The 25,169-nt window shown below is 52.9% G+C and overlaps 3 protein-coding genes across 3 annotated transcripts; 1 reads left to right on the top strand and 2 right to left on the bottom strand.

Annotated features, from left to right (window-relative positions):
- Positions 1 to 499: 499 nt before the first annotated feature.
- LOC310843791 (hemoglobin subunit beta-1-like) lies at positions 500 to 2,639 on the bottom strand. Its single transcript, XM_083737543.1, has 3 exons — positions 2,334 to 2,639; positions 1,742 to 1,964; positions 500 to 753 (listed from the first exon to the last, which is right to left on the bottom strand). The coding sequence occupies exons 1-3, from the start codon at positions 2,423 to 2,425 to the stop codon at positions 625 to 627; spliced, it is 444 nt and encodes a 147-aa protein (XP_083593669.1). The 5' UTR covers positions 2,426 to 2,639; the 3' UTR covers positions 500 to 624.
- Positions 2,640 to 9,788: 7,149 nt separating this feature from the next.
- LOC310843758 (cystatin-A-like) lies at positions 9,789 to 13,553 on the bottom strand. Its single transcript, XM_083737479.1, has 3 exons — positions 13,403 to 13,553; positions 11,514 to 11,615; positions 9,789 to 9,970 (listed from the first exon to the last, which is right to left on the bottom strand). The coding sequence occupies exons 1-3, from the start codon at positions 13,466 to 13,468 to the stop codon at positions 9,851 to 9,853; spliced, it is 288 nt and encodes a 95-aa protein (XP_083593605.1). The 5' UTR covers positions 13,469 to 13,553; the 3' UTR covers positions 9,789 to 9,850.
- An 8,366-nt stretch (positions 13,554 to 21,919) lies between these two features.
- Positions 21,920 to 24,662, top strand: LOC310843633 (olfactory receptor 52E4-like). Its single transcript, XM_083737265.1, has one exon. The coding sequence runs from the start codon at positions 23,602 to 23,604 to the stop codon at positions 24,562 to 24,564; it is 963 nt and encodes a 320-aa protein (XP_083593391.1). The 5' UTR covers positions 21,920 to 23,601; the 3' UTR covers positions 24,565 to 24,662.
- The last annotated feature ends 507 nt before the right edge of the window (positions 24,663 to 25,169 follow it).

Here is a 25,169-nt window from a genome sequence, read left to right as displayed (position 1 = left end):
AGGGGCAGACTTGGGGCAGCTACCACACCTTGGCGGGCCAGGAGCAGCGGGCAGAGCGGAGAGAGAGAGACCATGCCAGGTGGCAGAGGGTGTCTTTCATAAAGGGGGGGGGGAAGGCATCAGGTGTGTGACTGGCAGGGGCTGAATGCAGAGCGGGGGGGGGTGCAGAGCTGGGATCTCCAACCGAGTCTCTCAAGTCTCCCCAGGAGGTAAAACAAGGAGGACAACTGGCCAGGGACAATGACCAGGAAATGGTGGGAAGGGGAACATGCCCTGCAGGGGTGGACTAGATGATTTCTTGGGGGCCCTTTCAACTCTGCAAGTGCCACAGCACCCTGAACCCCCACCCCACTGTGCTCAATGGTTCCTCTTGAGGGACAGAGGACAGAGAAGCCCCCCCCCCACTTTCCTAGCCCACCGCCAGCCAGCTAACAGGAGGCGTCTTCACCCCCAGGCCTGTCCCCCCCCCCTCCCAGAGAAGGAGACACAGGAAACCAGGTCAGATTGCAGAGGAAGGATTTATTAGACGGTCAAGCGTCACATGGGGGCAGGAAGGGGTGTCCCCCACCCCACCCGGTGGGTGGCGAGACCAGCAGGAGGCAGCCACTTCTCCCTGGGGGTGCCTCAGTGGTACCGGCGGGCCAGCGCATGAGCCACCACCTTGACCAGCTTGTGGAAGGCATGGTGGTAAGCAGGGGTGAATTCCTTCCCAAAGTGCGCGGCCAGCATGGTGATGAGGACCTCGCCCAGGAGCTGGAAGAGAAAAGAGGGGGTAACTCCTTCTGCCAGGGGGCCCGTGTGCGGAACGCCCTCTCCCCACAACCCCCACCCCATGCAGCCACAGCTGGAGGCTGTGGGGTCAAGCCCAAAGGCCAGCTGGGATGGATGAAGGGGTTTGGGGTCCCCTGGAAGGAGGCCGGTCCAGGAGGCAACAGACAGAACCCCACACCGTCCCAGGCTGGCATTGCCATGCCAGGAGAGATTTGGTGCCAAGAAGCAAACTGGCCCCTGCCAGGGACCTCCTGGGCTCGGCCTCTGCTAGCCGGACAGATCCTTGCTTGACCAGGGACAAGTCAGAAGGCTGCATTTGAAGGGCCAGAAGGCAAGAGAGTCCATCGAGTTGCCCTTCTTTCCGAGGTAAAGGGGTCGACTTGCTCAGGGCGTGGCTGAAGGTGCCCACGGATGAGGGGAGCCCACTCTGACTCGCCAGGAGATGACGCCACGAGGATTGTGAAAGATAGCCAGGAACTCTCCCCTACTTGGGTATGTGGGTTTAGTTAAAATTTCATTGATTTCTATCTCTATATCGCTGCTTCATAAAAAATGCATCACATAAAAATAATACAGTAAAATCACACAAAGTTCAAAACAAGTTAAACGCATGAGAAAAGAGAAGGCTGGAACTTGTTTTCTGGTGCGCAAGAGGGCAGGATCCGAACCAATGGATTTAAACAACAAGAAAGGAGATTCCCATTAGATATTAAGAGGAACTTTCTGAAGAGTAGGAGCTTTTACGGACTCCCTTGGAAAACTCTCCCTCACTGGAGGTTGTTAAGCAGAGGGTGAGGAGCCGTCTGTCATGAGATTCCCTCAGGGGGTTGGACTAGATGTCCCTTGGGGTCCCTTCCAACAGAACAGTTCTATGATTCGTGTGTGGGGATTGTGACCCTGCAGAGGGGACCTCGGGCACCCATCCCCCGCCCTCCCCCAGGCAGCCCTTGGGGCAGGCAGGCAGGCTCACCCCGAAGTTGACGGGGTCCACGTGGAGCTTGTCGCAGTGCAGCTCGCTCAGTTTGGCAAAGTTCTCCTTGATCTTGTCGAGGTTCTTGATGGCCTCTCCGAAGGAGGCCAGGACCTTGTGGCCGTGCTGCTTGACTTTGGCGTTGGCACAGATGGCGGCAGGGCTGGAGAGGTCCCCAAAGTGAGTGAATAATCTCTGGGTCCAGGGGAAGACGATCAGCAAGCTGGAGAGAAGGAAGGAAGGAAGGAGAAAGAAGAAGAGTAGGAGGAGGAGGATGATTTTGGATTTGATATCCCACTTTATCACTACCCAAAGGAGTCTCACAGCGGCTAACGTTCTCCTTTCCCTTCCTCCCCCACAACAAACACTCTGTGAGGTGAGTGGGGTGAGAGACTCAGAGAAGTGTGACTAGCCCAAGGTCACCCAGCAGCTGCATGTGGAGGAGCGGGGAATCAAACCCGGTTCACCAGATTACGAGTCCACCACTCTTAACCACTACACCACACCGGGAGAGGCACGGATGGTCATTCTCCAGGTGGAAAGAGGAGAGCCTGCCCATCCTGCCCAGAGAGGCAGCCACCCCCGGCCTTACCAGGCAAGGGTCTCCCCACCCAAGGCGGCCACGTCCACTTTGCTCCAGCAAGTGTTGATGAGCTGCTTCTCTTCGGCGGTCCAGTGCACCATGATGGCTGGCTGTGAGCTTCTCTCGGCTGCTGGAGAAAACCTTCTGGGCTGAGCTGGAGCTCCTTCCAGGGCTGGAGCCTTTTATACCCTGGGCCAAAGCTCCTCCTCCTCCTCTGGGGCCCAGCTTGGTGGGGCTGAGGAGCAGGAGGGGGGAAGAGGCTGGCCGTGGGGTGTGGCGCCCTGGGCCGAGCAGGAGGCCCCAGATAGCTGCTTCTCTCTAGAAGACATCAGGCCCCAGCTGCTCTCTTTATCATCTCCTTGCAAGCAGCAGGACCAGGACTGAGCACACAGCCCAGGAGACTCCCCAGAAGCTCACACTCCGAGAGCCATTTTGCAGGGGCAAAACACACCCCACAGATCTCATGTGGCATTTAGACCCATTGCACAGATGAAGGCGCAATGGGAACCACAAGGGAAATGTCCGCGATGACCCAAACCCAGAGCTTCCCTCAATGAGCCTCCAAAAAGGGGGTGTCTACGATTGGCAGGACGCCGGGGGAAGAGCGGCTGGAGTCTGGCTTGAAAGAGGGGGGCAGTGATTTGTGGGGAAGTGGGCCAGTCGGGAGGCAAGCGTCGGAGGCAGGGGACGCTTCAGAGCTGGAGGAAGAGGAGGAAGAGGCAGGCCAGGCCAGGGAAGGGCCACGGGCTTCCCCACCTTCTCCTGAACCTCCGTCTCCCAGAACCAGGAAGGGACTGAAGAGGGAAGGGCAGAGGGAGCTTCCGTGCAGGCACAGTCTCTGGCTCTGAGGAGCGTAAACGGAGGGAGGGAGAGTCGCCCCTGTTGTTGCAGCTGCTCCACAGAGCGCAGACCTGGGAACAGCTGCATCCTAGCCAGTGTCATATTGGGCAAGAAAGAGCTAGCTCTCTGCCATGTGCCTTCCTTGGGCTGGGAAGAGCCCCTGAAGCCAGCCATGCCAGCTCCATGGGAGGAAACAGAGCTGGGAGTGGATGGCTTTCAAGCACCGAGAGACTAGACTCCAGAGCTGGAGAAGAAGGTCTGTGAATGTTCACAGTTGGCTCTCTGCCGTGTGTCTCTCGCTGACTGTGAAGGGCAGCCCTTGGAGCTTCATGGAGAGGCTGGTGCAGGGAAAGTATTTATTTATGACCCACCCTTCCCGGCAAAGTCCCAGGAGGGGCTGCAAGCTCAAAGCGCCTTCTCGGTAGTGGGTCCCGCCCTGTGGAACGCCCTCCCACCAGATGTCAAGGAAATAAACAACTGTCCGACTTTTAGAAGACATCTGAAGGCAGCCCTCTTTAGGGAGGTTTTGAATGTTTGGTGTTTTATTGCTTTATTATTCTTAATATTCTGTTGGGAGCCACCCAGAGTGGCTGGGGAAACCCAGCCAGGTGGGCGAGATATAAATAACTACTACTACTACTAAAAATCAAGAGTTTAAAGTAACTTGCCCCATTTGTCTCTGTGGCCACGCAATGCCTCCAGCTGCAGAGGCAGTCTACCTGTCTCCTTCCCTGGGGAACCTGGGTGGGGAGAGGGCTGCAGAAGAGGTGTCTGGTTGGCCAAACAGGATGAGGCCCTTCTGAGGTGGCCAGCATGCCCACATTGGCCACAGGATGGGCCAGAATTCTCCCAAGGGAAACCAGCCCCCAGAACCTGAGCCCAAGAGGCCCTTTCTCCCCTCCTCAGAAGGATCTTTGCCTCCAACCGACTGCGGAGCCACAGCAGAGCGCTCCTGGCAGGAGCCATTGGCAGCCCCTCTTCCTCCACGAAATTGTCCAATCTTCTTTCAGAGCCACCCAAGTTGGTGGCCATCTCTGCCTCCTGTGGCAGGGAGTTCCACAGATTAACTCCGCGCTGCATGAAGAAGGACTTTGTAATCCATCCTGAATCTCTTCCTGACACGTCAGAAGTTCTAGTGTTAGGAGAGAGGGAGGGAAGCTTCTCCCTTCCACTTTCTCCAGGCCAGGCATCAGTTTATCGGTCTCTCGTTTCGCCTTTTACTTGCCTCTTCTCTAAACCAAAAAGGCCCAAACGCTGCAGCCTTTCCTCAGCTGCTTCCTCCCCTGGATCAGTCGGGGTGTCCTTTTCTAAACCTTCTCCAGCTCTGCAATGTCCGCTTTCATGTGAGGCAACCAGAGGTGGGCACAATCTTCCAGCTGCTGCACCACAGATTTGTAGGGTGGCATTCGGATATTGGCAGCTGAGTTTTCAAGGAAGGGAAAAGACTCAGGTGGTGAGAATCCTCTGTCAACATCCCAATCCTCCCGCCTCCCCCTAGAAATGTGTGCGCCCTGGTCTGCCCTGCAGCCCCATAGCCAGCCGGCTGCTTTTGGGGTCAGAGAGAACTCTGCCCCATCTCCAGCACTCAGGTGAGAACCAGTTACTGCTCTAGTTGGATGTTGTGTACCATCTTGTCCTCAGCCTCGGGCAGCAAAAGGGCTCTTCCACCCAGTGCCCAGAGGCCGAGGCGTCTGTCCCTCAGACCCCAAACTGGGGGGCGCTGCCCTTCCGTCTCAGCAGGCCAAGGACATGCCCCCGGATCTCCTTGGCCTTCACCCCGTAGACGATGGGGTTGAGGGTGGGGGGCACCAGGAGGTAGAGGTTGGCCAGGAGGATGTGGACGTGGTGGGGGACGCTGTGGCCAAAGCGGTGGGTGAAGGAGGAGAAGAAAGCCAGGCTGTAGAAGACCGCCAGGGCGCCCACGTGGGACCCGCAGGTGCCCAAGGCCTTGAGCTGGCCGTCTCTGGACGGCAGCCTCAGGACGGACTGCAGTATGAGGACATAGGAGACCTCCACGAGGATGGCGTCCAGGCCGGTGGTCAGGAAGGCGGCCGCCAAGCCGTAGGCGCTGTTGAGGGTGACATCTGCGCAGGCCAGCTTGGCGATGCCCATGTTCTCGCAGTAGGTGTGGCGGATCACGTTGGTGCGGCAGTAGGGCAGCCTGCGGAGGAGAAAGACCCCCGGGACCACTGCACAGACGCTCCTGGCCACCAGGCTGGCCCCGATCCTGGCCAGGGTGGTGCCGGTGAGGATGGCCATGTACCGCAGTGGCCGGCAGATGGCCATGAAGCGGTCGAAGGCCATGGTGAGCAAGATGGCCGACTTGGAGAGGAAGAAGGCCTGGACAAAGAACATCTGGGCCAGGCAGCCCTGGAAGGAGATCTCCTCTGCTCGCCACCAGAAGATGGCCAGCGCCTTGGGGACGATGACCAGGCAGAGAGCCACGTCGTTGAGGGCCAGCACGGCCAGGAAGATGTACATGGGCTGGTGGAGGGCCTGCTCCTTCGCCACCACCAGGACGACGGCCGGGTTGCCCAGGAGGGCAACGGAGAACATGGCGCAGAAGGCGATGGAGAGCCAGCCGTAGAGCCGCTCCAGGCCTGGGATGCCCATCAGGAGGAAGGAGGCAGGAGGGGGCAGAAGAGGGCCGAGGGAGAGGTTGAGGGCCGCTGAGTCAGCTGCTGCTAGAGGGGGGGCTCTGGGGAGGCTCAGGGGGTGGCACCGCTCTCCGCAGCCTGGAGGGGGGCACAGACAAAAGACAGGCAGGCATCAGGAGAAATGCTGCACGGATCCTGCCTCTCCCCCCCCATCCCTTCAGGCATACCCGGGGGGGGGGGGTGGCTGGGTAAGGAGGACATGGCTTGCCCCCTGTGAGGGATGCTTGAGATTCCTGCATTCCAGGAGGGTCAGGCTAGATGAACGCTTGGGGTCCCTCCCAATCCCGCCATTCCTTGACTCCTCCATGCCCTTGCAATGGCAGGAAAAACCCCTTTGCACCTGCCACTTTTTGGGAGAGCCAGACTCTGCTGTGAAGCTACCATAGCAAGGTAAAGCCAATGCACATATTAAAAAGCAAGATTAAAAATGTATTGTATTGTGGAAAATGGCTTTGCCGAAATGTGTGCGTCAACCCAGACAGCATCTTAAAAAGCAGAGACATCACCTTGCCAACAAAGGTCCATATAGTTAAAGCCATGGTTTTCCCAGTAGTGATGTATGGAAGTAAAAGCTGGACCATAAAGAAGGCTGATCGCCGAAGAATGGATGCTTTTGAATTATGGTGCTGGAGGAGACTCTTGAGAGTCCCATGGACTGCAAGAAGATCAAACCTCTCCATTCTGAAGGAAATCAGCCCTGAGTGCTCACTGGAAGGACAGATCCTGAAGCTGAGGCTCCAAGACTTTGGCCACCTCTTGAGAAGAGAAGACTCCCTGGAAAAGACCCTGATGTTGGGAAAGATGGAGGGCAGAAGGAGAAGGGGACGACAGAGGACGAGATGGTGGGACAGTGTTCTCGAAGCTACCAGCATGAGTCTGACCAAACTGCGGGAGGCAGTGGGAGACAGGAGTGCCTGGTGTGCTCTGGTCCAGGGGGTCATGAAGAGGCAGACACGACTAAACGACTCAACAACAACAACAAGTGCGTCAGGGGAAATTCACACAGAACTGCTGGCAAATTTTCCTGGGGATTTTAAAGACTAACACTGCAAATAGTTACAGATAGGTAGCCGTGTTGGTCTGCCATAGTCAAAACAAAAAAAATTCCTTCCAGTAGCACCTTAAAGACCAACTAAGTTAGTTCTTGGTATGAGCTTGGTATGAGTTCTTGGTATGAGCTTGGCTCGCTGTGAGTGTGGGCGAAGAAGGGGTTCCCTCCTTGCCATGCCAACCATTTCCCCACTCAAAGACCCCCACTGCCCCCCATCAGCTCCCCGACCCCCATCAAAAGGCTCACAATGCCCACCCAGCCCACTCACTCATGGCGCTGCGCTGCCCAGGCTCACAGGAACAGGGCAGGGGCTGCAGGGATTCCTGGCATGAGATCTCGGCCCCTTCTCCAAACCCCACACACTTTGCAGGCTGCAAAACACCAGATCTCAGTGCGGGATGTGGAGAGAGAAGACCCAGCAGATCAGACTCAGTTGGATGAGGAATATAAGCCACACAGTTCCAACTTCTCTCCCTCCTTCCCCTTTTCTGCCAGGGGGCTCAGGAGAGTCTCCCCTCCCCTGGGCCACCCAGAGACTTCTGGGCCCCTGAACATCCAGCTGATCCTCTCTGACCAGGCCCCACGGAGGCCCCCCTGGGCCCCCCAGCACAGAGGAGCCCCTGGGCAGAGCCCTCTGCTGCCTCTCCCCACAGACACCAGCCTTCCTCCTTCTTGGCGCCCAAGATCTCCGAGGTCCACTGGGGGCAAGTGGTCGGCAGATGCTTGAAAAAGGGAGGCTGGTTGAGACAGAAGTTTCCCGGACTTGTGCAGTGACTCAACTGGACTTGGGGGGGGGGGTCCCAAGGTGGGGGAGCCCTGCTGCTGCCCCCAGGGCCTGGGGGGGCATCTCTGGCCATGTTCCCAGAAGCCACCAGGGCTTCACAGTCAGAGGCAGCGATGCTTCTGAAGGCCAGGTGCTGGAAACCGCAGGAGGAGAGACTTGCTCTGGGGCCCGGATCCTGCGTTTGCACGTCCCCTTGGGGAGAACAGGAGGCTGGCCTCATTGGGCCCCCTTTGGCCTGACCCAGCCTGCTCTTCTTATGCTGAGAGAGAGAGAGGTTACAGGTAAGGTAGCCGTGTTGGTCTGCCGTAGTCGAAACGAAATTTAAAAAATCCTTCCAGTAGCATCTTCCAGTGTTGGTCTCCAAGGTGCCGCTGGAAGGAATTTTTAAATTTTGTTTTGAGAGAGAGGTTGTCTGGACTCTTTAGGACGGGGCGGGTCCGGCTTGAGGAGCCCATGAGGGCCCCCAGGCCCCCCCCCTCATGTGGCTCTCCAGACTGTTTTGGGCCAGCCCTGTGGGGCAGGTCGAGGTGGGGTGGAGGCCACTCTTCCCAAGTCCTGGAACCCGGCTGACGGGCCCCTGGAGGACCTGGAGGAGGACTTCTCCTGGGGCTGTGGGTGCAGCAGGAGGGTGTGTGAGTGGAGCAGCCCTGGGTGCCTCTGAGGAGACCTGTTTGTGGGAGATTTGGGGGATATCAGGCAGGAGGCGCTCCTGGCAGGCGGCTGATAAAGGCGGCCCCTCCTGATAGCTCCTCAGAGGAGACCTCAGCCTCTGGCGCCAGGAGCTTCTGAGGGGGGGGGGGCATTCGCTGCCTGAGCAAAGGGAACGGGTGGCCCTAGCCGCTTCCCTCGATGGCTTCCTGCTACGACTATTTTCAAGGAACTTTGTGTTGTTGGTCTTCATGTTTTCGGACATGTGTTCCTCAGAGTCTTTTTGAGCATCCTTTCCCGTCTGCTTGCACTTTTTAATGGCCACATTCTGCGTTCCAGTTTGCTTCTCATATTACATTTTTAAGAGTTTCAGAGTGATTTGCCCCTCTAGGTTTTGACTTTCTAACTTCCTTCATACCAACGTTCCTCTATGGAACATTCCTCTATCAAATGTGCCCCTTGTTGCAGGAATTTATGTATAGGTTTTCTTTTTTGGGGGGGTCCCCCTCCAGGACACATCATGCACATGCTGCCCACTACCAAAATCAGCACCATCACTTTTGTGACTTGTCCCCACAAAACACTTCATCACAGTTTCTTCCTATCTGTTCAAAGGGCCTCTGCTGCACGATACCAAATGTAACAATTCACTGATCAATGCATCTCTGTACTGGCTCACTGGGAAAACTTCAGAAATTCATCTAGACCTGTGAGCTCAGCAGCCCCTCTGCCTGAGTGATAATCCCTGGCATCCTGATACCTGAGTGCCAGACAGGTAGCCATTCCAGAAAGAACAAACCCAGATGAAGACAAAAGGGTGGGATGAACTTGGCTGGGAAACAGGGAAATAGAAATATCTTTTTTGTTCCACTTGATGGGTGTTTGGTGGAGGGCAAGGGGAACCATGGGACAGGGTCCAGGGTGCTCACAGTACTGCCACCAGACCTCCCCTTTCATGATGGATGAGTGATGTAGTTTTGGGGGGTGTAACATGGGGATTAGCAGCTAATAAAAGTTTGTGGGCTCTTTTGTTCGGGGCTTCCATCTTGTTCCACCTGGTGGCAGGTGGGAGTCCTGTCTCGACAGTCTTCAAGAAAGACCAAGCGTACTGGCTGCTGATTTGCTCTGCTATTCCTGGCTGGTGTCCTTGTTTTTTGTCCAAGGGAGCCCTCAGATTTCTCTGTTAACACCCTGATGACACTCCATCTAAGACCAAGCCCCCCACATCGCCCCTCTTGCCCCGCCCAAAGGGAGGCCTCCCGGAGAGCCTCTCTCACCGCTGCCCTCCCTAGACTGGCATTCATGGAAGGGGTGGCATCGAAGGCGACCTCCATTACAGCTGTTCTTTGCCACACCCGCTTCCTCCCCAGAAATGCCACCTTTCTCTCTCTCCCTTCACCTTCCAGGGGCTGCCGGGGGGCCTTCCTCTCACCCCACAGCTCATTCCCTCTCCCTCCCCTTGCACAACTTCTCCAAGGCAGAGACTCTTTCCAAGACCTCCTCTTTATTGATGGAGCTCCTAAAGCTCTTGAGCTCTCCGCTGCTGCTAGAAGTAGGTGATGGGGTCCGTCCTGGTGTGGTTCAGCTCATAACCGTGGAGCGTGAGATCGCCTGAAAGGTTCTGGAACACACGAAGGTGGGCGTATTTGTCCTCTGCATACCGGACCTGTGAGGAGGAGGAGGACAGAAGAAGACAGAAAGCTGGTGTCACCAGCAGAGACCGCCTGACCGATGGTTCCTCTAGAAGCTAGAACTTTGTATGTACAGAAGTGGAAAGAGAAAGGACAACCAACGAAGGAGAAATGGCTTGTGAAACGGATGGAATATGCTGAAATGGTGAGATTTTGTTCCGTGAACTGCCCTGAGACCTCTGGGTATGGGGCAGGATATAAATCCAATAAAAAATAATAATAAACTGCCAAATTAAGAGGACGTAATGACAAAGCGTTTAAGGAGGAATGGGAACCGCTGGTGGAGTCCCATGGTGTTTCCTGCTTGGCAGGGGGTTGGACTCGATGGCCCTTGTGGTCTCTTCCAACTCTATGATTCTATGATTACCTCTCAAATTATCACCCAGTTATGAAGTCATGGGCAGGATTTGAAATATGAGCAGTGGATGAACGAAAGATTGAACGGCAGCAGGGTTTAGATGATAAAAATATTTCTGTTATAAAACAGCTAATAAAAATGAGTGAAAAACAAACATCAGGCAAGGAGGGTTGGAAAGTAAAAAAAGAAACATGGTAAAGGTAAAGGTAAAGGGACCCCTGAGCATTAGGTCCAGTCGTGGCCGACTCAGGGGTTGCGGTGCTCATCTCGCTTTATTGGCCAAGGGAGCCGGTGTACAGCTTCCGGGTCATGTGGCCAGCATGACTAAGCCGCTTCTGGCGAACCAGAGCAGCACACGGAAACGCCGTTTACCTTCCCACTGGAGCTATTTATCTACTTGCACTTTGACATGCTTTCGAACTGCTAGGTGGGCAGGAGCTGGGACCGAGAAACGGGAGCTCACCCCGTCATTGTGGGGATTCCAACCGCCGACCTTCTGATCAGCAAATCCTAGGCTCAGTGGTCTGCACCACCCGCTGTGCATATGATGATAAATGCTTTGAAATATTGTTGGAGACTTAATAAAAATGTTGTGTTGTGTTGTGTTGTGTTGTGTTGTGTTGTGTTGTGTTGTGTTGTGTTGTATATCCATCCAACATCTGTTTAAAAACCTCCAGGGAAAGCGAGGCCATCACCTTCCATGGGAGCCCATTACTGTCAGACGTCTCTTGCCCTCAGAAATTTACCATATTTTTTGCTCCATAAGACTCACTTTTTCCCTTCTAAAAAGTAAGGGGAAATGTCTGTGCATCTTATGGAGTGAATGCAGGCTGCGCAGCTATCCCAGAAGCCAGAACAGCAAGAGGGATCGCTGCTTTCACTGCGCAGCGATCCCTCTTGCTGTTCTGGCTTCTGAGATTCAGAATATTTTTTTCTTCTTTTCCTCCTCCAAAAACTAGGTGCGTCTTGTGGTCTGGTGTGTCTTATAGAACGAAAAATACGGTATTTCTAAGATTTACTCAGATTCTCCTTGGAGAATGTCTCAAAACAGCCTGCCGTCTCTTAGCAGGATGAGAGCCATGCCTGCCCCCTGGAGGTCCCGGGAGGAAAAGCTGATATAGAGATGCAATAAATAAACCAGCCAGGAAAGGGCCACTGACCTTGAGGAAGTAGTTGGTGCCAGCCACCACCTGAGTCCTGAACTCAGTAACCTCAAAGATGTTGAATGCCTGGTTCACTTTTGCTTCCAGCTGAACTTTCACCTGCGGGAAGAAGGCAAAGGCTGGTGGTTGTGGCAGCAGGAAGCTGAAAGGGCCCCGAGGGTGGGAGTAGAGGGGCTTGGCTCACTCACGGGGGCCAGAAGAGGCTGCTGGAGGTTCCCTGGGACAGGCAAGGGGGGGGAAAGCTTTTGGCGCCAGCCCCTCCCCATTGGATGCCCTCCTAGTGCTTTGGCCATCCTGGCTGGGAGCTGGTTGGAGTTGTACACTTGGAGAGCATAATAATAATAATAATAATAATAATAATAATAATAATAAATTTTATTTATATCCCGCCCTCCCCAGCCGAAGCCGGGCTCAGGGCGGCTAACAACAATCAAACAATCAAACTATCAGATATTCACACATTCTAAAAATATTTCATTATAAAAATCAATTAAAATCGAATTAATGGCAACTAATTAAGCAAGATTCTAAGCAGGTTGCCAGAGGAGGGAGTCAGGCTGCGCCCTGACCAAAGGCCTGGTGGAACAACTCTGTCTTGCAGGCCCTGTGGAAAGATGTCAGGTCCCGCAGGGCCCTAGTCTCTTGTGACAGAGCGTTCCACCAGATTGGAGCTGCAGCCGAGAAGGCCCTGGCTCTAGTTGAGGCCAGCCTAACCTCTCTGAGGCCTGGGACCTTGAGGATGTTATTATTTGCAGACAAGGCCCCCAAAGCCTTTCAGAGAATCATCGACTTGTAGAGTTGGGAAGGGGCCCCCAAGGGGCATCTAGTCCAACCCCCACAATGCAGGAATCTCAGCTAAAGTATCCAGGACAGAGGGCCGTCCAACCTCTGCTTAAAGACCTCCGGAGAAGGAGAGTCCACCATCTCCCCAGAGAGACTGGTCCGCCATCAAACATCTCTTACTGTCAGAAAACCAAAATCTCTTTTCTGGTAACTTGAAGCCATTGGTTCAAGTCCTAACCCAGGGGTCAGCAAACCTTTTCAGCAGGGGGCCGGTCCACTACCCCTCAGACCTTCGGGGGGGGGGGCAGACTATATTCTGAAGAAGAAAAATGAACTAACTCCTATGCCCCACAAATAACCCAGAGGTTCATTTTAAATAAAAGGACACATTCTACTCCTGTAAAAACACGCTGATTCCCAGACCGTCTGCGGGCCAGATTTAGAAGGGGATTGGGCCAGATCCGGCCCCCAGGCCTTAGTTTGCCTACCTATGTCCTAACCCCTAAAGCAGGCGAAAACAAGCTTGCTCCCTCTTGCATGTGACAGCCCATAAGATATTTGAAGATGGCTACCATATCTTCTCTCAGTCTCCTCTTTTCCAAGCTAAACATACTCAGCTCCTTCGACCACTCCTCATAAGGCTTAGTTTCCAGACCCTTGGTCATCTTGGTCGCTCTCCTCTGCACATGATCCAGCTTCTCAACATCCTTCTTGAATTGTGGTGCCCGGAACTGGACAAAATATTCTAGGTGTGGTCTGACCAAGGCAGAAGAGAGCGGAACTATGACTTCCCTGGATCTGGACACTAGACTTCTGTGGATGCAGACTAGAATAGCATTAGCCTTTTTCGCTGCTGCGTCACACTATGGACTCATGATGAGCTTGTGGTCAGCTAGCACTGACATTTGGGAATCCTTGAGAAACAGGCCTCACCACGGCTGTCATTTTCCACAGTGAGTCAAGAAAAGCCTCTTAGTGCAACGAGGCTGGAAGCCAGGCTTCCCCACCCCTACTCTGTCTCCAGAAGAGGCAGAGCCCCAGAGCCTCTCTCTGCCTGGTGGTGGTGGAGGGGGAGAGGAATCTGTGGGGAGAGGGCAGCTCACCTGGTCAGCGATTGCCTGAATCTCAGGAGTGGCCGGTTTGGTGGGGGATAATCCTCCAAGACTCATGGTGGCTCTGAAGGAAGATGTGCAGCAGGTCTGAAGCAAGAGAGTCGAGCGAGGGAGGGATGGGGAACACACCTTTTTATTCTCAGCAGCCCCCACCTCTTCTTGGGCAACATCAGGTGCAGAGGTGGCTGACGGCCAAGGCTGGCGTCGTGTGGCGCATTGCTCATCAAACTCTGGCATGAGGAGACACATCCCATCTCCGACAGAGGAGGGAACTGCTGCTGGCAAGGAGAAGGGGGTGCCTGGCTGCCTGCTCCCAAATTCCATCGCAACCCCTTGTGAGGCCATAGCAGACCTCAAAGCTCACATTCCCTGGGGAAGAAGGGGCGTCACAGTCCTCTGTGTGCCAGTAGCAGTTTAGTCCTGCTGACCACATGACCCAGAAAACTGTCTGTGGACAAACACCAGCTCCCTTAGCCTGAAAGCGAGATGAGTGCCGCAACCCCATAGTTGCCTTCAACTGGACCTAACTGTCCAGGGGTCCTTTACCTTTACCTTAGTAACTCTCCCAATTATGGCTTGCCTAGAAGAGACCTGGGCACTCCTGAGATGCACAAGGAAGGAAGAACCTGGGGAAACACCCGCTTCCCCAAGGCTAAAACCTGCCAGTCTCTGCCACCCACCTCTTTCCAAGGAACTGTGCATGACTCCTTTTGAGGGAGGGAAAACCTTTGACTCAGCTCTGCTGCTTGACATTCCGGTTCCACTCAGCCCAACTATAATAATAATAATTTATTATTTATACCCCGCCCATCTGGCTGGGTTTCCCCAGCCACTCTGGGTGGCCTCCAACAGAACACCAAAATCCAATAACCTATTAAACATTAAAAGCTTCCCTAAGCAGGGTTGCCTTCAGATGTCTTCTAAAAGTCTGGTAGTTGTTCTTCTCTTTGACATCTGGTGGGAGGGCATTACACAGGGAGGGCGCCACTACCGAGAAGGCCCTCTGCCTGGTTCCCTATAACTTGGCTTCTCGCAGGGAGGGAACTGCCAGAAGGCCCTCGGAGCTGGACCTCTGTGTCTGGGCAGAATGATGTGGGTGGAGACGCTCCTTCAGGTATACTGGACCGAGGCCGTTTAGGGCTTTAGAGGTCAGCACCAACACTTTGAATTGTGCCCAGAAACGTACTGGGAGCCAATGTAGGCCTTTCAAGACCGGTGTTATGTGGTCTCGGCAGCCGCTCCCACTCTAGCTGCCGCATTCTGGATTAGTTGTAGTTTCCGGGTCACCTTCAAAGGTAGCCCCACGTAGAGCGCATTACAGGAGTCCAAGTGAGAGATAACTAGAGATAACTAGAAGGGGCATTCATTTAACGATGTGAATGTGATTATTGCGACCTTGTTGAGCATGCAAATTGTGCAGAACATGTAAATATAAGTAGCTGGTGTGGGAGGTGGGGGTGTAGCCTCCAGGATGAGGCCATGGCCCACCTAGGCCAGCATCCTGTTCTTCTCACAGCGGCCAACCAGATGGAGACCACCCGCAGGCAGGATCCGAGGGCACAAGAGCAACTCTCCCTTCCAGTGGCTTCCAGCAGTTGGTCTTCAGAACCATGGCTGCCTCTGATTGTGGATGGTCACCCTGGTTAATAGCCACCGATAGCCCTCTCCTCTTCCATGAATTTGTCCAATCCATCTAGGCTAGTGACCATCAGAGGCCAAGACACATTTTGTCCTGAGAAGGCTTCAAGCCTCGTTTTCAAAGGGAGGTTACTGGGATCCTCGTTCAGGCACAAAGCAGGAAGTGGAGTTGAGTGAGATGACCCTTGAGGTCCCTTTGAAGTCTACAGTTCTGTTCCATGAAATCTTTGCCTCCTTTTTTGGGGGGTGCGTGTCCCAATGCCTCTCTCTTCCTCTTGCCCACCGCAAGGTGGGAGCTTCAGAGTTTCACTTTTGCCTGCAAGAACAACAGCCTGGTCCGTATCTGCTTGGTCTTGGCCCCCTAAATGATGGGGGCACCAACAGGTAGAGGATAGAGAGGATGATGTCAGGAAAGAGATGCAGAAACTGAGGGTGATGGTGCTGTGGGAATGACAGGTGCCAAGGGCCTGGCGCTGGGCTGCCTTGGGAGGGCACCACAGTCAGCCCCACTCTCTGGGCCAGCACCAGAGGGGAGTGAGGATGGCTCCATACCTGAGTGCGGTGCTGATGGCCACCTGGTGGTCAAAGACCATGGCTAGCAGGACACCCGACCCTGTGGCCATTAAGGTGTGCAGGAAGAACGTCTGGGCCAGGCAGGCCTTCAGGCTGGTCTCCCTGGCGCCGAGGCTGAAGATGCCCAGCAGCTTGGGCATGATGGAGGTGGAGAGGCCCAGGTGGCTCAGGGCCAGGATGGCAAGGAAGAGGAACAGGGGCTGGTGGAGGCTAGGGAGACCAGCAGGAGGGAGACGTTCCCCAGCAAGGCTGTGAGGTCCACGCAGCCGTAAGGGATGGAGAGTCAGACGTCAAGGGACTCCAGCCCCAGGACCCCGACCAGGAGGAAAGAGGAAGGCAGGTGAAGCTGGTGTTGCACATCTCTGCTGTTACGGCAAAATCTGGGTGCGAGGCTGCTCTGCCACCCAGCTCGTCGGACTAAGTCCGCGGGTCCCTGTGGAGGAAAATGAGCTCAGCCAGAGACAGGAACAAGCCGCAGAAGATCCAAGTTTATTGCGCAACAGGTTCAAGGCGAGATTGAACAGCGAGAAAGGGGTGACATGAACTTTTGAAACTTCCCTCCATGTCCCAGGATACAGTGCAAAGTACATCCCAGTTACATCATGAATACATTAAGAAGAGGTTGGGTTACACAGGATTAACAAATGGAGGAGGGAGGGGGGAATATGCAGAGCTGGAGATGTGCGCAGATAAGCACATCCTGAGTACCGGTGATGAGAAGACAATGGTCCATGTACTGGCATTGCCCGTAGGAAAGGCTTGGCAGAGTGATTTGACAGGATTAGGGTCTTGACACCTTGCTTGAGGGATTATGGAGGACAGGGGAGGTGTCATGGAGTTCTAGAGAAATTGAGCAAATTGGCACCTATGAATTTTATTGAGCAAATTGGCATCTATGAATTTTATAGATTTTAGTCCCTTTTGACATTGACAATTGGACTCGGAAATAAGTGGATATATTTTAGCGAAGAAGAAGGTGAAGAAGACATGCCCCCCCCCCCTCCGTATCACTGCACAGGGAGGAAAAGGCGGACCTCTCCCAGTGTGGGAAGGAACGTCAAAGCAGTCAAATACAAGGTTTCCTATTTGCCCAGAGTGGACACACAGGGGAATGTTGCTCCAGCCGGGAAGACTTCCTGTCACACCTGGTCTGGAGCATTCTCCCCCTGCATGTGACCAGGTAGATAGGTGTGACCCTGGCAGACCCTACAAAGGGGCTGGTCACGCAGCCATCTTCCTCTTATGCTGCTCTCTCTTGATCCCTCCTCTCAATTTTGCCTTCTGCTGTCTGCCGGCTCTCAGCCAGCAGCACATGGGCTCATCCCTCACAGAGGATGAAGCCATACCTTTCTCTGTAGCTGTAACTAAAAGCTCAAGCCTGCCTTCAGGACCATACTGTGAACTGAATGTAAGCAAAGCTTATCATCATCATCATCAATCTTTATTACAGTCCAGAGACCCAACAAATCATTACAAAGCAATGCACAATTCAGACAGCCTACCTCCATTGGTTCTTGCAACCACTGATAAAAACCTCACCACTGCTAAGGTTCTGGCGTTTGTCCGGTCTTCCAATAGGAACCTGACATAGTGAGCCTCTGATTTTCCCGGGAAAGGTACCAGGAAGGGTAATATCAGTTCAGCCCTGGCTTGCTCGTATTTCGCACAGTGCAGCAAAATATGTTTTATAGAATCAATGTCTTGAGCACATGAGCAAAGTCTGCCCTGGTAGGGAACTCCTCTCCACCTGCCATCCAACACTGCAGAAGGAAAGACGTTGAGTCTGGCTTTGGTGAAAAGCCTTCCATAGTTTGGTACTGTCAGGTTTTTAATGTAAGATGTTAACTTAAAAGACATGCCCATATTGTACTCCTACTGCCAACAGACTACAGACTGTGTGTGATGGAGATCACAAGTCACAAATTTGGCTTTGTAATTCGGAAATTATGTGATGTGATTTAATTTGATGTGATTGGCCAGTTAATAAAAATTATTTTTTTTTTAAAAAAGAAATCACTGTGTGTATTATCCCATAATCTTTGCTTTAACGTCTTTAGGGCACCTTCATAACCCAGGTAATACAGTTGGGGGGTGACAGACCAATAGAGGTGGGTTTTCTAGCCATGGTTTTCTGGCATTTGCTGACAAACTCCTCATTGGTCAGGGGTTGGTACAAACCCTTCCCTAGATCAAACACTGAAATCCTGAGCCAATGATTTAGGGCAGCCCACCATGCTTTACTTGAAATTGGGCATTCACCAGCTTCTAACAGAAGTATGGAGTTGGGGACACAGTTGGGTACCTGCAGCAGAGATCGTAAATTTTGCCTGAAAGCCATCTAGCTCAGGCAGGTCCTCATTATGCCAGACATTTGCAGCGTACAGGAGTTGGGAAACGGATTTTGCATTGAAAACCCTTAAGGCTGCTGGAACATGCTTATCATTACTTTTTAAAGAAGACTGTTGTGTCATCATTCTTTTTAAGAAGGAACTAAAGGGGAATTTACCAGGAACAATCCAGTCTGGACAAGCCAGACTAGATTGCTCAATATATATGGTTCTAACGAATCCATCAGCTAGTTTCCTGCTGTGTTCTAGGGAATGTGCTCTGCTACCAGCTCACTAGCGTGAGTGAGAAAGGATAATATTGAATCAATATATCCTCTCCTACTATCCACAACATTCTCACACCCAGCAGCTACCACAGATGCATCTCCGTCAGCAGGGAGGATGAGTGGACCTCCTTGGTTTGCAAGGCGGCCCCCGCCTCTTTCATCTGGATCCTGCTACAGCTTCTGGGGAAGAACAGACAGAAGGATCAAGCCAATGGCCCGTCCAGCCCAGCCGCCTCTTCTCACAGCGGCCGACCAGATGCCCCAAGGGGGAAAACAACAAGCAGGACCTGAGCTCTCCCCTCCTGCCGTTTCTAGCCACTGGTATTTAAAAGCATTGCTGCCGCCAACTGATGTTATTTTATGGACAAAAGCAGGGGCACCCAAACAAGGCTTCCGAAGCATTGCAGGGACTCAAAACAAAGCGAGTGTGTGCTCGTGCACACACACACATACACACATAGAGCACCCGTTCAAATGCTCAGGAACCAATGCTTATGACCATCTTATCAGAATAAGGCAAAGGAACCCTATAAAACACAGAAGATCACCCAAAATAGCCCAATTCCCCCCCCCTTTAGTTCCAAAGGTAGTAATGATGTTGGAGGGGAGAAGACCCGCGTTGCCCTGTGGGTGGGTCAGGGTCAGCCACAATCCCCCAATCCCCCTCCTGCCTGGCAGGCTGGGCAAGAGCCCACACGGCAAAGAGCCAGACAGAAGCCCATCACCTTCACAATGCATATTGGGGAAACGCAATGCAGGCTGGGAGTTCACCAGGTGCAGCAAGAATAAGTGGCGCCAACTGATTCAAGATAATACAGGAATGTTTCCATGGAAGGTGAAAGGCGGATGAATAATTGCAGGGGAAAATTACCGGTAGTTGCAACAAATAAATGATCAGGCTTAATAGCCGGTTTGGCTTCTTTAACTGGCCTGTGGTATCTTGCTTGAACCTGACCAATTTTGGACCTGCAGAGCGAAAAAAGTTGGGAAACCCCAAGTTTTGATACTTCCTTAGCACTATTGGCCCTCAAGACCCCTCTCCTCCCCCCTGAATTTGTCTAATCGTCTTTCAAAGCCACCCAAGTTGGGGGCATCCCTGCCTCCTGCAGGAAGGAGTCATGGAGTCATGGAGACCTCAAACTGCTGGTGACTTTTGGGATGGTTCTAATAAAAGGTGCTGAAGCTCAACATCAAAAAAACGAAGATCATGGTGATACGGAAGGAGAGGGGGGTACCTTTCCTCTCCTCCTCCTCCTCCTCCTCAAAAGCGGGCCCGAGGCGATGACCCCAACGGCGCCCAGCTCCCGAAACCCCACACTGTTGCACAAGCACCACACTATACCCCTTGACTTAATAAAATGATATTCTTCCTTTCTATATACGGGCGGAATAAGCCCTTCTTTTCTTAAGCCTTTCCTTCGCCCTATTTTATTATGGGTTGACCGTATCGAACTACATTCTCCATTGACTATAATGGCTGCGCCTCAGCCAATCAGGAGCATGCATTCCCCTGCAGCAGCTAGCTCAGGGAGCTCTTGCACGCCTCATTTAACCTCTTGACAAGTTGCTGACGGCTCCCCGCTGCGAGAACAATGGAACCGAAACCAGCGACCTCGTAAAACTGTCAAACTTCGTTACAATGTATCCATTTGTTTCCGTTTTCAATATACGATATACACTTGACCGGCAAAGGGACCAAAAGCTTCGGAAAATCATATAAAATCAACCGAAACTCCGATTTTCTCCATTTTAATGTCATTCTACTCTGTTCCTTCCGGGCTCCATGTCGTTACCTCACTTCCATAATCTCCTGAGTGACAGGTCACGTACTCAGGAAGACCCTAATCCGCTCGGATCGTTCTGCCAAACCCTTCCTCCCGACAATGCCCGGTGATAGACGATGCATATCTGCCCCATTGTCTCGCCAACACCCATACTCAGGAAACGTTTATCTATGTTTGTCTATGCATATCCTTTACTCTGCATATCTCCCCCTCCCTTTCTGAAGTGCTGATCCATGTAACCCCACCTCCCTGTAATATATTCATGAGGTCATCCATGTAACCCAACCTTCCCATAATGTATTCATGACGTTTTCTGCACTGTATTCTGGGACTTGGAGGGAACTTTTAAAAGTCTATGTCACCCCATTCTCGGGGTTCAATGCCATTTTGAACCTGTTGCGCAATAAACTTTGGATCTCCGTTTATTGCTCCTGTCTCCGGCTGAACTCATTTTCTTCCGCTAGGACCCGCGGACTCTGTCCGACGAGCCGGGTGGCAAGGGCAACTCCGCACCCGGAATTTTTTCCGTAACAATGGCCACTGGTCCCATCACCTCCTGGCAAATTGAAGGGAAGAAATGGAGGCAGTGAGAGATTTTACTTTCTTGGGCTCCCTGATCACTGCAGATGGTGACAGCAGTCACGAAATTAAAAGACGCCTGCCTCTTGGGAGAAAGGTGATGGCAAACCTAGACAGCATCTTAAAAAGCAGAGACATCACCTTGCCGACAAAGGTCCATATAGTTAAAGCTATGGTTTTCCCAGTAGTGATGTATGGAAGTGAGAGCCAGACCATAAAGAAGGCTTATCGCCGAAGAATGGATGCTTTTGAATTCTGGTGCTGGAGGAGACTCTTGAGAGCCCCATGGACTACAAGAAGATCAAACCTATCCATTCTTAAGGAAATCAGCCCTGAGTGCTCACTGGAAGGACAGATCGCGAAGCTGAGGCTCCAAGACTTTGGCTACCTCATGAGAAGAGAAGACTCCCCGGAAAAGACCCTGATGTTGGCACAAGGAGAAGGGGACGACGAAGGACGAGATGGTGGGACAGTGTTCTCGAAGCTACCAGCATGAGTTTGACAAAACTGCGGGAGGCAGTGGAAGACAGGAGGGCCTGGTGTGCTCTGGTCCATGGGGTCACGAAGAGTCGGACACGACTAAATGGCTAAACAACAACAGCAACAAATAAAAGGTGCTACTCAGCTGAGGACTTAAGAATTCTTAAATTACTGGCTACTTCAAAAGCACTTGACTTGGTCTTTGCCCTGGAGAAGGAATCCTAGAACCACAGAACTGTGGAGTTGGAAGGGACCCTGAGGGCCATCTAGTCCAACCCCCGGCAGTGCAGGAATCTCAGCTAAAGCAACTCAACTAAAGAATCTCAGCTAAAACAGACATGGAGCATCAGCATCTTTTTATTTGTACCCCACCCATCAGACAGGGTTGCCTGAGCCACTCTAGGCGGCTTTCTCAACAATTTATAAAACCACAGGACAGTCAAGCATTAAGAACTTCCCTGAACAGGGCTGTCTTCAGATGTTTTCTAAAAATCTGGTAGTTATTTCCTTGACATCTGTGCTCTAAGTGCCTGCATGGGGGAGATATCTCTGTTCCTGGGCTCACACTCAGCCTTTGAGCGGAAGAATTGTCCGGGTGTGGGCAGAGCAACTGGAACGAGCCTCTGCAGAGGAGGCACTTTTACAACATCCCTTAGTCAGTCCTTCTGGCTTCCTGCCTCCCCTGGAACAATTTCTGACGAGAAATCCTGAAGGGGCTCAGGGATGCCTGACCAGGGCTGTGTGTCTCCCTGCCAAGGCAAGGGGCAGCGTTGGGGAACAGGGAGGCAGGAACCAAGTGCCAGAGGCTTCTGATGGAGGTGGTGAGGAATCTAGTGGTTCTATTATGGCTATTTTCAAATATCTGAAGGGTTCTCTCATAAAAGATGGAGCAACCTTGTTTTCTGCTGCTCCAGAGGCATGAACCCCAAAAGGGATGGAGCAGCTTCTTCCGTTGCATCCTTGCGGACACCTCTTCCCTCTTCCAGGTGGAAGAAGAGAGGAAGGCTAGCCTGAAACTTCAAACAATTCAAATCCAGGCTAGCCTTCCTCTCTTCTTCCACTTGGACTCGCTGGAGTTAGAGGCTACAGCCCAGGATGGGGGCACCGTGGTCCTCCAGATATATTGGGACTTTGACTTCCCTCAGTCCCAAACAGCACAGCTCGTGGTCAGGGATGACGGGAGATGGGTTGCATGGATACCCGGAGGGCCACAGATTCCCCAGCCCTGTGGTCCTCAAACCCTGGGGGCAGCACTGTGCTGGAGGGACTCAAGGATGAATGCTGTCCATTGTCCCCTGACCCGGTGGCCTTGGAGAGATGCACCACAGCTGGGCATACCTTGGTGCAATGGACCTGTTTGGGATGGAAAATGTCTCTGAACAGCCCCTTGAGATGCCCCCTCCCTCGTTCTCCACAGAGACACCATAAAGGCTGCTTCCCGCTCAGCCAGGTGGCCTCAGAGCGATGCTGTGTGCAGGATGCAGCTGCTTGCAAAACTCCACCAGGAAGCTCAGGAGCAGAAGAAGCTGCCTTAGGCTGAGCCGAACGACACCTTAACCTAGAGGTGGACGGCAGTGGCTGCGGTGGCTTTTCAGGGTCTCAGGCAGGGAGTCTCTCCAGCCCCCGGCCTGGAGTTGCTGAGGACCAGACCTGGGACCTTCTGCATGGGAAGCAGATGCTCTCCTGGTGATTGACGGATCTCCCTGTGGCTCTGCAGGTGAGAGGGTTCGTCTCGCCAGAATGGCTCTTCTCTGCCTCCACATGGGGAGGCCGCGATGCATCTGAATGCCAGTTGCTTGTGACGTAAAAACTTTGACATCTGATTAGATATTAGATTCCTGATACAGACTTTGTTCTAACTGTTCCAACGCTAAGTGCATTTAACCTTTTTTTTAGAGAGAGAGAGAGAGAATGTACCAATGAACGTTTTGATTCCCGGTTCCTGTGTGCCTGCCTTCTGCAGCTCTCATGCCTTCCTCCTGCACTGAATGCCAGCCTTATCTGACCCTAGAAGGACTCAGGGTGTTTTGCTAGGGTGTTTTGACAAGCCAGGGAGAAAGATGTAGGAAGAGATGCCAGTGGCCCCTCACGGAAGACTGGTTGCCAAGGCAACTGGAGGTTATGTGCAAAAGCTGAGACCCAGACATTTCACACTCCTGCACCTGTAATCCTTTTCATGTATGCAATAATCATAGAATCATAGATCTGTAGAGTTGGATGGGACCCGAGGGGTAATCTAGTCCAACCCCCTGCAACGGGGGTTAGAACTGCAGTGTTGGCTCTAGCTTCCTCCTTGTCCCTCTTGACTCCTACCCCCTCTCTACAGTCACTCACCTATTCCCATTTGCCTCCAAGCTCCTCTTGACTCCTGAATGTGAGACGGGTCTCTTGGCTGCAATCGTAGGTCACCATGGCCATCTTCAGGCATCTCTACTCGCGTCCAAATGGTTCTACCTGCTAGCTTGTTTCTTTTTTCTTGGCAGGGATGAAGTGACCCACACCTGGCCAGAGGCAGGAGGAGAATGCCACTGTCTAATGCCACCCACTTTCATTCCCCCACGTGCATCTTGCTGGGGGTCCCGGGGCTGGAAGCTCTCCACTCCTGGATCTCCATCCCCTTCTGCCTCGGCTACCTCGTTGCTCTCGTGGGCAACTGCACCATCCTCTTCATCATCAAAACGGAAGCCAGCCTCCACCAGCCCATGTTCTTCTTCCTCTCTTTCCTCTCGACCATCGACCTGGGCCTCTGCACCTCCACTCTGCCCAAGATGCTGGCCATCTTCTGGTTTGGCCTCGGGGAGATGAGCTTCGGCTCCTGCCTCGCCCAGATGTTCTTCATCCACACCTTCACGGGGATGGAGTCTGTCGTGTTGCTAGCCATGGCCTTTGACAGGTACGTGGCCATCTGTGACCCCTTGAGGTACACCACCATCCTGACCAAGCCACGCATCGCCTGGATGTGTGCTGGCGTGGCTCTGAGACCCTCCATGCTGGTGCTGCCCATTGCCCTGTTGACTCTCCGCCTGCCCTTCTGCAGTGACCACATCATCGTTGCCCACACCTACTGCGAGCACATGGGCATCGCCAAGCTGGCCTGCGCTGACATCCGGATCAATGTCATCTATGGCCTCTTCGCCATTGCCTTCCTCATGCTAGATTTGGTCCTCATTCTTTTGTCCTATGTGCTGATCTTGCAGTCTGTTTTCCGGCTCCCCTCCAAAGAGGCCCGGCTCAAATCCTTGGGCACTTGTGGCTCTCATGTTGCAGTCATTTGTGTCTTCTACACTCCTGCCTTCTTCTCCTTCCTCACCCACCGCTTCGGACGCAACATCCCCCATTATGCACATATCCTCATTGCCAATCTCTACCTCATTTTGCCCCCGGTGCTCAACCCCGTCATTTACGGCATCCGGACCCGGGAGCTGCGCAGCAGGATCCTGCAGTTCTTGTTCTCCAAAAGGGCGCCTTTGTCCAACATCTCCTGATTATCCTGCCTTGCAGGGGGTTGGACTAGATGACCCCCAGGGTCCCTCCCCACTCTACGATTCTATTTTGCATTCCTACAATCTGTTGAGTGGGAGTTCAGATATATAACATGCTGTACGTAATCCGAGTGTTTTGTAAGGCTGGGAGAGAAACCCCAGAGAGCGGTTGCTGCCAATCAGTGTAGGCCATCCTGAGGTAGATGGATCGATGGTCTGATTCAGAACTCTCTGCAGTTCTGAAGGAGTGAGGACCAAGGGTCCACCTGGGTCCACTTTGGAGAGCCAGACTGAAGCCATTTTTATAAGGAGCAAGCTAAAAGCTTAAAAAACTATTTCTCTCCTCTGCTTGCACAAAGCATTTTTGTAAACGCAGCAAGTGTGGTCAGAGCACTTCACTCCTGCAAAGCTAGCTGTTGACCCAATTCCAGTAAAACACCGAGAAGAGGAAGCTCTAGCTCACCACAAGACTAACTGTGAAAACCACAAACTGCCTTGCTATCTTTACCAGCATGCAGGTGTTCAGAAATGGTTTTACTAGGAATTGTGAGTAGCTATCTTTACATGCATGCGGTCAGAAGTGGTTTTCCTAGCAATTGTAAGAAGGT

The sequence above is a fragment of the Podarcis gaigeae genome (assembly GCF_964106915.1).
Source record: "Podarcis gaigeae genome assembly, chromosome: 4".
In the NCBI taxonomy this organism is placed as follows: Eukaryota; Metazoa; Chordata; class Lepidosauria; order Squamata; family Lacertidae; genus Podarcis; species Podarcis gaigeae.
Note: the sequence above shows the minus strand (reverse complement) of the source record. Positions and strands in the feature narration are given on the sequence as shown.